We start from the raw sequence: 14,578 nt of genomic DNA on the forward strand, positions 1-14,578 counted from the left end.
GGGATTCGATGGAGACATACAAGATGATCAGAGGATTAGATAGGGTGGACAGTGAAAGTCTTTTATCGAGGATGATGATGTCAGCTTGTACGAGGTGGCATAGCTACAAATTGAGGGGTGATAGATTTAAGAAAGATGTCAGAGGCAGGTTCTTTACTCAGAGAGTGGTGAGGGCGTGGAATGCCCTGCCTGCCAATGTAGTTAACTCAGCCTAATTTGGGAGATTTAAACAGTCCTTGGATAAGCACATGGATGATGATGGGATAGTGTGGGGGACCAGCTGAGAATAGTTCACAGGTCGGTGCAACATCGAGGGCCGAAGGGCCTATTATGAGCTGTATTGTTCTATGTTCTATTCACATCTATTTTACTAAGATTTCACTACAGTATTACCATCAGCTTTTCTCTTTCTCTTTTGTCCTGGGCATCTTCACCATCTGTTCCACCTTTCCTCTTTCCTCTTTTCCCTTTGCCAGCAGCATTAAAACCGTAATTTTTCAGCCCCCTTTTTCAGTTCCAAGGAAGAGTTATAACAGACTTGAAACCTTCTCTTTCCACAGATGCTGCCATACCTGCTGGGTTTCTCTGGCACTGATTTTTATTTCATATTTCCAGCATCTGAAGTACTTTGCTTTTATATGATTCTTGGTTAATTGTACATTTTGGAAATAGGCCATGAAAATAATTCTGGTTTTGCTTCATGAGCGACGATTGCCCCTTTTGGATCAGTAGGTATTGAGATGCTTTAAACTTATCCAAAATTAACATTGTTCACCCATTGGGTTTTCACCTATTCTTAGGGGTAGCATAGATTGAAGCACTGAATTAACTCTAAAAAACTGAGCAAACACAGAACAAGGGGCTTGGAACCTTTGGGTGAAGGAGTCAAAACTGCGCTGTTGGAGCTGATCAACATCAGCACTGCAACCTGGGAGTTTATCCTACTGAGCAGAAAGAATGAGGTGCAAGCATACTTAGGACAAGACTAAAATCCCTTAATCCCTAAAGAGGAGACAGCTTTGTGAGAAGGTCATTGATCAGTTATCGACAACCTGGAGAAAATTAGACACTGTAAAAGTTCAGGAAAAGATTCAGAGATGCGATCGTAATGAACCATCAGGGAAGATGAAACACTGGAGTGAATCTACAAATACACCAGCATTGAAAGTGACTTATTTATAGGTAGAATACAAGATGTGGAAAGGCTATTTTTATAGATTTCAACATGAATTTGATATGCAGTCTAGTATGTATTGTTTTGTACAGCTCATGATTTGTGAATTTAGTTAGCAATAATTTCTGTCCTATTATGTCCTGACAACAGTCAATAATTATTTCCAATTAACATTAATTCATAAGTTTTGATGTTCTGGTGTTGTAGCTTGAAAGCTACAACATAGGGTCAGATTTTCCAAGGCATGACAATCAGATGCAGTCCATCCTCTCTTTAACAAACTTTTGACTGGAGATCCTGATCAGAAATCAGAAATGCAGAGGCGCATCCCCATTCCGGCAGTTCTAAAGTAACACTGAACTGTCAGAGCAAGGCACAGTATGCCCCATTTAACAACTAGTTAGTTGCCGTGTTCTGAAATGCAGAGGTCTGCTGCTTCTGACAAAGCTGTCTCCTCTTTAGGGATTAAGGGATTTTAGTCTTGTTCCAAATATGCTTGCATAACATACTTTCTGCTCAGTAGGATAAACTCCCAAGTTGGAATGCTGATGTTGATCAGCTCCAACAGCGCAGTTTTGATTCCTTCACCCAAAGATTCCAAGCCCTTCTACATTTCAGAACACAGCAACTGACTGCTGTTAAATGGAGTGTAGTTTGCTTTTCTCTGACAGTTCAGTGTTACTTTAGAACTGCCAGAATGGGAGTATGCCTCTGCATTTCTGAATTCTTATCAGGATCTCCGATCAAAAGTTTGTTAAAGAGAAGATGGACTGCATCTGATTATCTGCTGCTGTTAAATGGTAACTCCGTAGGTAATGTTAGGGTTTCTGGAGGGTAGGATACCAGATTGATAGAGGGTAAGGCACCAGGTGAGTAGAGTGCCAAGTGGGAAGGGGTGGGATGCTTGCTGTACATTATGGCATGGACAGCATAATATTTGGCTTATTTGGATTGATATATCAATAACCCATCATCAAAAACCTTTGAATGTTTATCTTCACAACATCAACTGCACTGCCCTCAGTCACATTATTTGTTTAACTTCATCAGAAAATTTAATTAGTCAAATATCAGTTGCCCTTAACAAATTCTTGTTGGCTGCCCTTTATTCCTTACTCATTCAACTAGCTGTTAATTTTCTGCAGGGTTAATGTTGCAAACACTTCCCCACCACCACCTTGACTGGCTTGGAATCGTCTAGTTTATCTTATAATATTTGGAATAAGAGTGCAACCTTTGCAATCCTCTAGCTTTCTCTGACCCTAACCATAAACAGTAAGCTGGGCATAAGGGAATCAGGAGCAGACTTTACTTTTATTACTAGCAGGAGAAAGTGAGGTCTGCAGATGCTGGAGATCAGAGATGGAAATGTGTTGCTGGAAAAGCGCAGCAGGTCAGGCAGCATCTAGGGAACAGGAGAATCGACGTTTCGGGCGAAGGGCTAATGCCCGAAACGTCGATTCTCCTGTTCCCTAGATGCTGCCTGACCTGCTGTGCTTTTCCAGCAACACATTTCCATCTTTTATTACTAGCAGGTTTGTGGACATGTGTTGAGGGAGCTGCAACATTCAGTGAATGTTCTTCTTCCAGCCTTCTTCCCACTCCAAGCTCTCCATACTTTTGCAGTGGAAGGAGTGAGGTCAGCCCATCTACACACCAATCAAAGTTATTAAACAGCTGAATAATGACCAACTTGAGGCCATTTCCTGCATGGATTCTATTTTCAGGCTGACTGGACAAGTTCAGCAGCTGGGCGTAGTGCTGCCCAAACCTCAGGTCAGAAGGGGGCTGTGCCTCCCATCAATGTCCTCCACTGCCTACCAAGGTCCTTCCCATGGGGGCTCCCAACAATACTGTGGCCTCTCCACCAACGCCCTCACTGCCTCTCTGTCATTACCAATCACCAGGCCTCAGTTGTCCGCCCTGCTCTGAAAGTCCCACAGTGATCCGATTCAGGACTTGATTTTGGGGGCATCTTGTGGTCCCAGTCTGCCCTCGACAGATTCTGCTATTGCTGTGAGTAGACAGCTCTCAGCCAATCAACCTGAGATCAGACTTTTTTTTTTCTAAATAAGAGATGGAAAACTCCAACTACTACCAATTCACACTCCATGAAGCATTAAATAGTTCTCCATGGAGTTGCCCTTCAGTGAACACCAGAATTTGGTACCTCCTGCAAAGCATCCTTGCTGTAGCATTACATTGTTAATTGCTGGTGCACCCCAAGGTACAGCACTGAAGTACAGAAATACACAGAAAGTGGAGCCATGAGAGTTCTCAGTGGCTGGTACATGGGTGATGCCAATATTCTTGGACATGGGGTATGTGGAGCATACCTGAAGATGTTTGAGCCTTGTGTCTTAACATGGAGGATGCTTGGTGCAAGGTGTGAGCTGAAGTCATCAGATATTGCTTTGACCTCCACATTGAGAATTTTCAGCATTCAGTTTGCTTGCAGTGGATATTAAAATATAGGCAAGAATATTAATACAGTGAGAGCTGCCATTAATTAGGTCATTAACAAACAATGATGCATCTTAATAGGCAACTTGCTACTGTCCACAACAATTTCACTACAACACTCAGAACTTGGTTAAGAGATGCAGCTAGACTTGCCTGACATCAGAATAGGCCTTGCTAGACTTCTCACATGATTCTGCCACATTTCTTGCCAAAGCCTACATTGTTCAGGTCCCTATAATATTCCACTCCTTATGTCCTATTCATCAGCACTCATGCTGACTGATATTCTCACCCGTGTCTTATGAATGTCTTGGTTGATAAGCACAATGGAGATGATGGACATAAAGGCCGGGATTTGATGTTAACATGTATAGTTAAAATCTTATTTTCCCTCAAGCAAAACTGATGACAACACAATGAGACCGTGCCAGTTTACTGAGTGACTGGATTTCCAAATCCAAAGGAAATTTACACACACATGGCCATATGGCAAGTCACTGCTTGAGATTATGCTCTGTGATTTTGTAATGTTGAACATTAACTCCAAAAGACAAGGGATTTCCTGCAATATAGTTCAGCTATGATTTCAAGATTCTTAGTGGAGGACTTTGCCTTATAATTTGCCTTGGAGAATTGTGATGCTGCTGCTCCTTTAACAAGGTTAGCTGGTCCTTGATGTTTTTTTCAAGAGGCAGAGATTCCGATTTGTCTGGGATTTGGAATCTTTGCTAATAGCTAACAGGTACTGCCTAAGGCAACAATCAGAGAAAAGACTTTTAGTTTTCTTTTTAAAAAAAAACTGTTGTACAATGAATGGGGAGTGGCCAGTTCTCCCAGTTCAGGGATTTTTCTAATTTGGTTTAGTTTTAGCTGTGGGGACCAAGAGAAACAGCTGCAATGGAAAGAGGGTCCATGCCTCAGCAGATGATCCCTGGCTGATCCTTTCTCTCTCTCTCTCTCTGACATCTCTCCTGTAAGAACCTGCATTTGAATTTTCCTTTTTAGCCAAGGGGTGTGTTTATAGGGATGTTGCACGGAGTTGGAACAGCTCCTTTATTAAGTTGAAGGGGATATTGTGTCAGTTGGGTTTTCAAATCGTTGTTATTCTAAATTCTGTTTTCTTTTGTTTGTGTTTCATTCGGTGGTGTGTAAATAAGTTCTGTTTTATTGAAGCCGAGTGGTTTGACCAGCTGCATCATTCCTGGGATACCCACCTTACATCTGCCTGAAACAACTAGAAAAGTTACAGTCAGGGCTACCTTCTTAAAATATTTTGAAGGGGTCTGGCCTGGTCCAGAATTAAGACCTCCAAGAAAAGCAAGTGGCATTAGGAAGAGAAGTCAAACCACCAGATTAAACAGGAAACAGAAAATAATTTATTGCCAGCAATAGACATTTATGTCATGTTGAAACAGAAGAGCTAGTCTGAACTATGACATCTGGCAACTACATGAACATGCCTTCCTGCCAGAAATATGCTATCATTTACAGAAAATTGTCTTTATCCATTATTCCATATAGTTCACATTTATGTGGTATAAATTCCAAAAGTATTGTCTGCCAGTACAGCATGGCTACTATAATTTTCATGTTTTTTGAGTCTATCCTGTGCTTCATCTTGATGCATATGTATGAAATGCGTACTCTTAAACCAAACTATGCCTTACTGAGGTGGTAACAAGGATACATCAGGTAGCTGGCTGTTACAGTCCAACAAAATGCTCTTGGGACTGATACAGCCCTTACAGCATTCTAACATCTAGAGATTTGATTCAGGCCGTATCCTTTGCGTTGCTGCATGGGAATCGAGAGTACATAAGCCTCATTCCTGATGAAGGGTTCTTGCCCAAAACATAAATTCTCCTGCTGCTCGGATGCTGCCTGACCTGTGTGCTTTTCCAGTACACGCTCTTGACTCTAATCTCCAGCATCTGTAGTCCTCACTTTCTTCTAGTTGCTGCATGGGAAGTCTGGTTTATCAGCTATTTTGAATTTTGTCTCTGTATCTTGTTAAGAATCATATTCACTCCTGTAAAGTTCTCTAATGCATCTATTTTCAAAGTTCAAGTTTATTGAGTTAACTGCCAGAAGTCTCTCTTTTGACAGTGGGGAGCAGCTTTATTGCTTTCTCTTGGACTCCTTCCCGGCCTAACTAGCTGTTCGTGTCATGATAACCAGAACAGTATGACGTGCTCCTCCAGCTGTAGCCTGAACATACAATGTTAGCCTGACCTCTGTAGATTTTAGCTCAAATTCCGTTGGCTGTAAAACAATTAGTCATTGTGGCTGAGGAAGGATTGGCACTTGCATTAAGAGTAACTTGTTCTGAAGTTCAATAGGTTTGGCAGAGAAGAGACCAGCAGGTCTTACAGAATCATATTGATGCTGTGTGTGGGTGGTCACCGAGGGAAACTTCAACATTGCCACTGCACAGGACTCCTTCAATATGGATTTTCTAATAGCTAATATCCAGGGATCAAAAGGAAGTTCCTGTGAAGCTACAAACAGGTTATCTTACCAGAGACACTGGGCTATAGAATGTAGCTGAAAATGTGTTGCTGGAAAAGCGCAGCAGGTCTGGCAGCATCCAAGGAGCAGGAGAATCGACATTTCGGGCATGAGCCCTTCTTCAGGAATCCTTGGATGCTGCCTGACCTGCTGCGCTTTTCCAGCAACACATTTTCAGCTCTGATCTCCAGCATCTGCAGTCCTCACTTTCTCCTATAGAATATAGTATGTATTTCACCCATGGGTCTACAAAGAACACACAAAACACATCAATTTAGCAGTGGAACTGATGCCTGTACAGATTGGGTGCAGATCGGCCTGCTGATGAAGTTCTGGAATCTGTCTTATGTGTTATGCATAGAACTTTAAAATAGATGCTAAATATGTTATTTAGGATCTTGATGCTCAACAATGAACCTCATCCAAAAATTAGTCAGCAATGAATAGGTCAAGTGTTGATTGTGCCCTCAGCCACCTCAGCCCTAAGACTTCCTTCCTTAAATCTCTTTGCTTTTCAACCCTTATTGCTCAACAAGGTGCTCCTTAAAACTCTTTGAGTAAACATGTGCATGCTTGTCTGCCCTCTGTCTCTCAGTGTTAAATTTGGCTTGATAATCCTCTTGTGAAATGATTGGGAACATTGTCCTATGTTAAATGTACTGTACAAATATACATCATTGCATGTTAGTTTTTCTCCTAAAAAGAATTCCCTGCAATCACGAGGAATAAACATAGTCCCATGGTTCTGCCAATCCTTCTTCCATCCTCTTTCCATTCTCAGTAGCTCACTATAATCCTTGCAAATGGCCCAAGATCAAAATCTATTCCTAATTGAAATGATCTGATTGTGTTAAATAACACATTTCTTTCTTCAGTTATAGTCCCACTACCACAAACTCTTGTTAATCTGGCTCTGGCCTTTAGTGCATCTTTCATTCCATCACAGTGGTATTTTAGATTAAATTACTTACAGTGTGGAAACAGGCCCTTCGGCCCAACAAGTCCACACCGACCCTCGGAAGAACAACCCACCCAAACCCATTCCCGTACATTTACCCCTGCACCTAACATCACGGGCAATTTAGCACGGCCAATTCACCTGACCTGCACATTTCTGGACTGTAGGAGGAAACCAGAGCACCCGGAGGAAACCCACACAGAGAATGTGCAAACTTCACACAGTCAGTCGCCTGAGGCGGGAATTGTCCCGGGTGTCTGGTGCTATGAGGCAGCAGTGCTAACCACTGTGTCACCTTGCCACCTAACTTCATACCCTGAAATTCCCTAGTTAAAACTTCCTGCCTGCCCTGCTTTAACACTTTCTTTAAAATCTCTTTCATCCAAGAATCTTTTGGCGACACAATCTTAGTATCTTCTTTGGCACTAGCTCCATTTCTTTCCGATTGCAGTCTTGTGAAGTTCTGGTCACAATTATTCTACATTGAAGTATTATATAAATGCAAAATGTTGACAATCTCTGCAGCATTAATACATTTTTCAACAACTAAAATAGCCACAAGAAATTTCCCAATAATTACAAAAAGACACTGCTGAAGTACCAAATGCAACTGAAAAACTAAAGATAGCTTGTAAGGTAAAGCGCTCACCTTGATTTTAATTCTGTTGTATTTAGTACGCACAAGCCAGCCTTTGATATACTTCTGAATGAAGATGGCTGCCATTTTCCTTTCATAAGCAGATGGACCTGTCTTCTTAGGTTGAAAAGCATCTAAAAGATCCTTATGTGGTCTTACCTTCTCCAGTCTTCGAGCACATACAGCATTGAACTTCTGCAAACTGCAAAATGTTCAAAGAAATTCATTTAACATGTGTTTTATATTTTGAGATAAATATGGTCTCAATCTTATCCAAGTAGTGTAGTAAGATTATTGCCTCATTTTGAGCATTATCAGTAACGGTTGCAGGTAGGCAATGAATTATTCCATAGACAGGTCTGGCACTAGTGAGTTACTATTAAAGGAAAGAATAAATTTGCTGACCAATGTCCTAATTTATTTTTCATTTATTAATTTTAAAAATATCATGAAAAATCAGGCATGATTGAGCCGATCTTATTCCTGGGACAGTGAAGCGATGCACAGGATTTTAAAAAACTCTTCATTCTCGCAATCTGTCATTGGAAAAATGCTATAAGCTATAATTAAAAATGTTAGAACAGGGCACGTGGATAAATTCAAGATAATCTAGCAGAGTCAACATGGATTTGTCAGAGGGACATCATGTTAAATTAATTTATTGCAGCGCTTTGAGGAAGGAACTTGTGCTGTTGGTAAAGGGGTGTACTGTTTTCAGAATTCCAGAAGGCTATTGTGGAAAATATAAGCTCATGGCGTAGGGGGGTAATGTATCGACTTGGATACAAGATTGGTTTACTCACAGGAAACAGGGATTAGGAATAAATAGGTCATTTTCATACTGAAGAGAGCGCCACAGGGGTCAGTGCTGGGGCTTTAATTCTTTACAATTTATACAAGTTATATGGATGAACGGATAAAGATATAGTGGCTAAATTTTCTGTTGACACAAAGATAGGAAGTAAAGTGAATTGTGAGCAGGTTATAAGGATCCTGCAAAGTGATGTAAATAAGTGAGTGGACAAAGATCTACCAAGTGGCGTAAAATATATGAATCTCAAAAATTGTCCATTTGACAGAAATAATAAAAAAGAAGCATATTATCTAAATGGTGAGAGATAGCAGAGCACTGAGATGCAGAAAGATTTGTGTCTCCCAGTGCATGAATCACAAAAAGTTAGTATGTAAATACAGCAAGTGATCAGGAAAGCTAATAGAATATCATGGTTTAATAGTAAAAATACCATAGTTCCAAATGCTCTTCCATGCGAGAGAAACTACTGGCACTGGACTCTCACACCCACGCATGCACCTTCTCACAGGCTTATGCTCTGTCCCACACACACATACTTTACCAAGCTTACAAACTCGCAAGCACACATTCTCTCACATGCAGTTACACTCACATGTACACACTCACATGCACACACTCACTCTGTCTCTCCCTCCTGCACATATACACACATATAAGTGTATAGGGTGAATTTATATTTGCAGAATTATATGTGCACATACATTTTATTTTGCTCAAAACATGCACAGTCTACAGGCAGTCAATCCATGTAATATCTTGTAAATTCTCTTTAGAAATAGATTGGGACAGAGACAGACTTTAACCTTTAATGCATTGCCTAAGCTGAGATGGTACCTTTGTTATCTTGAGAATGTGACTTAAAGAAGCTCTGGGATTTACATATTAAAAATCCGAAAACAGCAAATCCATTCTAAAAGATGGAAGATTAAATCTAGGTTTGTTCAATATATGATTTCAGCTGTATGACACTGTAATTGTTACACTGCTAGAAATTCTGTGTCTTATGGCCCTGCTTCATAACCACCTGATGAAGGAGCAGCTCTCCAAAAGCTAGTGCTTCCAAATAAACCTGTTGGACTATAACCTGGTGTTGTGTGATTTTTAACTTTGCCCACCCCAGTCCCACACCAGCATCTCCAAATCATGATAGCACCCACACTCGCGAATTCCCCTCCTCCTATCATAAAACCCCTGAAAAAAGGAATGTTGTGTAAAATGTCTCCATGGTGCATAAGTACTTAAGAACACAATTCCAAGATATCTTTGTGTCCTTAATAAGATCACAAGATCACAGGAAAGATCACGGGGAGCAGAGTAGGCCATTTGGTTCCTCAAACTTGCTCTGCCATTCAATTTATCTGAACTGTATATGCAACTATACTTTCCTGTCTCCAAACACCCTTGACTCCCTGTATACCTCAAGCTTGAATAAATTTACAAACCACATGCAATGTCTATACAGTTTTATTGTTCCATGTGTTCAAATAGTGTCATTGTTGAAGTTCACGTTTATTTCATAGTGAACTCTGTTAATTAGTTGTTCTGTGGTGAAACAATAGCTGGTGATGATACAGTGTCTAATGATACTGCTGATATAAATATTTTTAATGGACCAGAAGCTGTAGCCTTCCTTCAATGTAGCACTGTATGATTTCTCAATAATGGCAACAGACTTATACTTCAACAAATGAACAAGATGGCCTACTATTGACCAACTTAATCCTTAAGCACAAAAATACATTAATTCACAAGTAATAAACTATGCTGAAAAAGCAATTTATAATAATTAGTTTGAAGTCATATGGTTAATTCTAATCAGGAAGGGAAAACATGTCCTAAGGACATGATGAATTCTAAGTATTTGGGGCTCTATTGAAAACAAAATAGATCTGAATGACGTGACAAGAAACCATATGTTAATTGGTTGCTCTCTTAGTAGGTTAGGCCTATACTCATTGGAGTTTAGAAGAATAAGAGAGATCTTGACAGGTTAGATGCAGCTTGGATGTGTCTCCAAGAAATAGAAAGGGAGCCTCAAAAATAAGCGGTCTTTCATTTAAGAGATGAGATTCTTTTTCAGTCAGAGGTTCATTAGTCTTTGAACTTGGTTTCCTGTGACAGCATTAGAGCCTAGGCCATTGAATAAACTAAATATAGGCTTATGCTCGAAACGTCGACTCTCCTGCTCCTTGGATGCTGCCTGATCGGCTGTGCTTTTCCAGCACCACACTCTCAACTCTGAGCTCCAGCATCTGCAGTCCTCACTTCCTCCTTATTTAAAGTTATGTTGCATGTATTCTATATATCAGGATTACAACGGATGATTGAGTTAACAAACCCCAGACTCCACAGAAGTTGATCATTTTAAATGACATTTTTAAGCTAAGACTCCAGAAACACTGTTTGCTGGTATTCTTTGTCCCTAATCTAGTCTAATTATTCACAAGTCCTTGTCAGACGTAGCTGTAAGTTAGCAGTCGAGAGTGTGGTGCTGGAAAAGCACAGCAGGTCAAGCAGCAACCAAGGAGCATGAGGATCAGGCAAAAGCCCTGCATCAAGAATCCAGATGAAGAGCTCTTGTCCGAAACGTCGATTCTCCTACTCCTCAGATGATGCCTGACCTGCTGTGCTTTTCCAGCACAACACTCTCGACTCTGATCTCCAGCATCTGCAGTCCTCACTTTCTCCCTGTTATTTAGCAATGTTTTGCAAACCAATTTTCTTCAGCGAGCACAAGTGCAGGAGCAGTTCCTATGCAAAATTCCCAACTTAAGCATAGAGAGGCAAAATTCCACAATGGTCAAATCTGATGAGATATATGTCTGGAGCTTGAAGTACTTCTCAGCTCCAAGCCATTGTATTCATCTCCATCACATTGGAGGCTTGTCTTTGCAACCATTACCTTTCCATTCTAATTGGAAACTAATCAGGTATTCTTGTTTTCTCAGTAGCTTCTGATTTTGTCAAGTGGGCTTCTCCCCCTTCATTTTTTAAGCTAATGAATAAAAGTGTTAAAATAAAATGAAAAGAGAAAATATTTGTTAACACCCCCAGGATGTTTCTCTCTGTTTGTGACACCCAGCAGCATTGTGAAGATTTATTTATAATTTTGATAGATTTCAAACAAGTTTGAACGGTTGATTACTTTAAAGAGACAAATGTGAAAATTAACAAAGTTATTCCTTGGAAATCTGACACAGATATCTGCATTAAGTTTGGAAAAAAATACAACATTTAGTCCACATTAATTTTTGAAAAAAGGATTTCAACCAAGCTAACATTATATTTCTAAATTATTAAGGTGAGAAATTAGTGTTCACAGACAGATGGTGAGAAAAAAAATACAGACAACAGGATTACTAGAAACTGTTATTAACAACAGCTTAATGTAAAATACTTTGGCAAAGAATCAAATTACTCTTAACTTAGAACTTCTTTATGCAAAAGTTTCTTTTGTTCCAAAGAAACTTTCTATTTACCAGTAAGACTTTTCACCACTGTCAAAAACCATACTTAATTCAAAAGTTCGCAACTATAATATTCAAATGTCATCTTTTTGTATTATGTTCAAAAGAAGCAGCATTCCAGAGGAATATTACATCCTGCAAGTTGTGATAAAACAAATGGCAAAGGGAGTTCAATTGCAGAAAGTAAGATTTATAAAATTTTGATTCTTCTTGTTCTATAATTAGGTATGATATTTTATGTAAATAAGCAATGACTTGAAAGAAATGATTTATTGAAGATTGATAGAGCAAATTTTCATATTTAGCACACTCAAGTTGTGGTGGTTGGAGTGATTGGAACATCTGTCTTATGTTGTTACTCAGATTATCAAGTCATTTTGACATGCAGTTTTCTTTTGAATTTCCTAGCAAAGTTATCTGATGGATGTATGGATGAACTGGCTATCCAGCAAGCACAACATTGACTTGAAGCGATCTTGTATCGCTTAAAGATGTCAGTGAAGAATCATATCTCTTCACCTGATAGCTATGGATTCACATCCCACATCAAAAACTTGCAATCTAGGCTGACATTGAGTAAGTGCTGCATTGTCAGTGGAAGTATCTATTGATCAGATATTAAAACAAGCAGCTGACTTCTCAAGAGGATAGCAAGGATTCCAACAAATTATTTAAAGTTGCAGGGGAGTTCTCCCCATGTGCCAATCGACAGTTATCCATCAATCAGTAGCAGTGTAATAAATAATTAGGCCAGCAGAAAAGGGAACATCAGAAGTTAAAACTTCTACGCAAAGCCACACCCCACCTTGACTTAGATGTGTACCACTGTTCCTTCACTGTGGCTGCATCAAAACCCTGGAGCTCCCTTCCTAACAGTACTGCAGCAGTCCCCGCACTGGACGAACAAGACAGGGTCAAGGAAGGTGATTACTGCACTTTCTCAAAGGGATGGGCAACAAATGAGGTCCACATTCCAGAGCAAAAAAATCCCACTGCTCTTATGGGACCTTGCTCTGTTCAAATTGGCTGAGGTGTTTTCTTTACTAAAGCAATTACTATATTTCAAAAGTAAAATATTGGCTGTGAAATACATTGTGATACTCTCAGGTTCTGGAAAGTTTCATGCAAAAGTAATTTACTTCTTCCTCGTGCGTTTCAGAGTTATAAGTTTCAAGATTTTTTCAAAGGACTTTCCCCTGGGGTGGGGGATTTTAAGACGAAGGGGCATACCTTTAGGGTGAGAGGAGAAAGATTTTATAAAAAGACAGAAAGGTCAATTTTTTTTTACACAGAATGTGGGTGGTATGTGGAATGAACTTCCAGAGGAAGTGGCGGAGGCGGGTACAGCTAAAATGGTTAAAAGGTATTTAGATAAGTACACCAATAGGAAATGTTTAGAGGGGTGAAAAGATGGTGAGGACTGCAGATGCTTGAGATGTCAGAGTTAATAAAGTGTGGTGCTGGAAAGAGCACAGCAGGTCGGGCAGCATCTGAGGTCAAGAGTTGACATTTCGGGCTTAATCCTTCATCAGCACTGCGGACGGAGGAGGGGGCCGAGAAACAAATGAGGGGGTGGGGCTAGAGGATAGGTAGTTGGGATGGTGATAGGTAGGAGGCGATTGTGATAGGTTGGTGGGAAGTGTGGAGCAGATAGGTGGGAAGGAAGATGGACAGGTAGGTCAGGTCAAGAGGAGGGGAGCCAAGTCAGACAGTTGGATCTGGGATGGGGTGGGGGGAGAGAAGATTTAGAAATGGGTGAATTCAATATTGAGGCTATGGAGTAGTAGGCTCCTGAGGTGGAAGATGAGGTGTTCCCCCTCCAGTTTGGAGATGGCCTTGTCTAGGTGGTGGAAGAGGCCCAGAATGCACATGTCTTGAGGGGAGTGGGAGGGAGAGATGAAATGGATGGCTACAGGAAGGTGGGCTTGTTTGGTGTGTACGGACCAGAGATGTTCTCTGAACCATTCTGCGAGAGTGTGCTCTGTGTCTCTGATGTAGAGGAGATCACATCGAGAGCAACGGATGCAGTAAATGAAGTTCGAGGATATCTGGGCCAAGTGCAAGCAGGTGGAACTAGTTTAGTTTGGGTTTACGGTTGGCATGGACCTCTCTGTGCGGTATGACCCTATAAGTGAAGACTGTTTCTTTTGAGATTCTTGTATAACATGTCAGAGTTAGGGAAGGATGTCCCCAACCTTTTTAATGGCAAGGTGGTGCCTGGAAAGAGATGGCTGAGCATGTGAATACGCCAAGAGTTTGAATACAATGTCATATTTAGTTCAAAGACCAGACCCAGAGACAGAGCAGAGAATTTTCTTCTCCTGCCATTTTCCTCCAAATTAAGCTTTGCAACACATTTCCTCCCAGTACTTGCAATCCTTCAGTTTGTCATGGTACACGGTTCTTCAACTGCAGTACAAATTGCAACATATTTCTATTCACAGGCAACATACTCAACACATGCTGCTGCAGTCAGAACTGGTGTTAGCTGGTCGCTACTGTGCTCATCACTGCTTTTTTATTTCACACAGGAGCCACATGCTTGTGAATAATCACC

The 14,578-nt window shown here is 40.5% G+C and overlaps 1 protein-coding gene across 1 annotated transcript in view; it reads right to left on the reverse strand.

Annotated features, from left to right (window-relative positions):
• The window catches only part of LOC122554457 (IQ domain-containing protein M-like), a 161,922-nt gene that overhangs the window by 129,395 nt on the left and 17,949 nt on the right, over positions 1–14,578 (reverse strand). The window contains exon 4 of the mRNA XM_043699525.1: positions 7,753–7,942. Coding sequence (XP_043555460.1) covers positions 7,753–7,942 — 190 coding nt within the window. The remainder of the gene's footprint in view (positions 1–7,752; positions 7,943–14,578) is intronic.

The sequence above is a fragment of the Chiloscyllium plagiosum genome, chromosome 1 (assembly GCF_004010195.1).
Source record: "Chiloscyllium plagiosum isolate BGI_BamShark_2017 chromosome 1, ASM401019v2, whole genome shotgun sequence".
NCBI lineage: Eukaryota > Metazoa > Chordata > Chondrichthyes > Orectolobiformes > Hemiscylliidae > Chiloscyllium > Chiloscyllium plagiosum.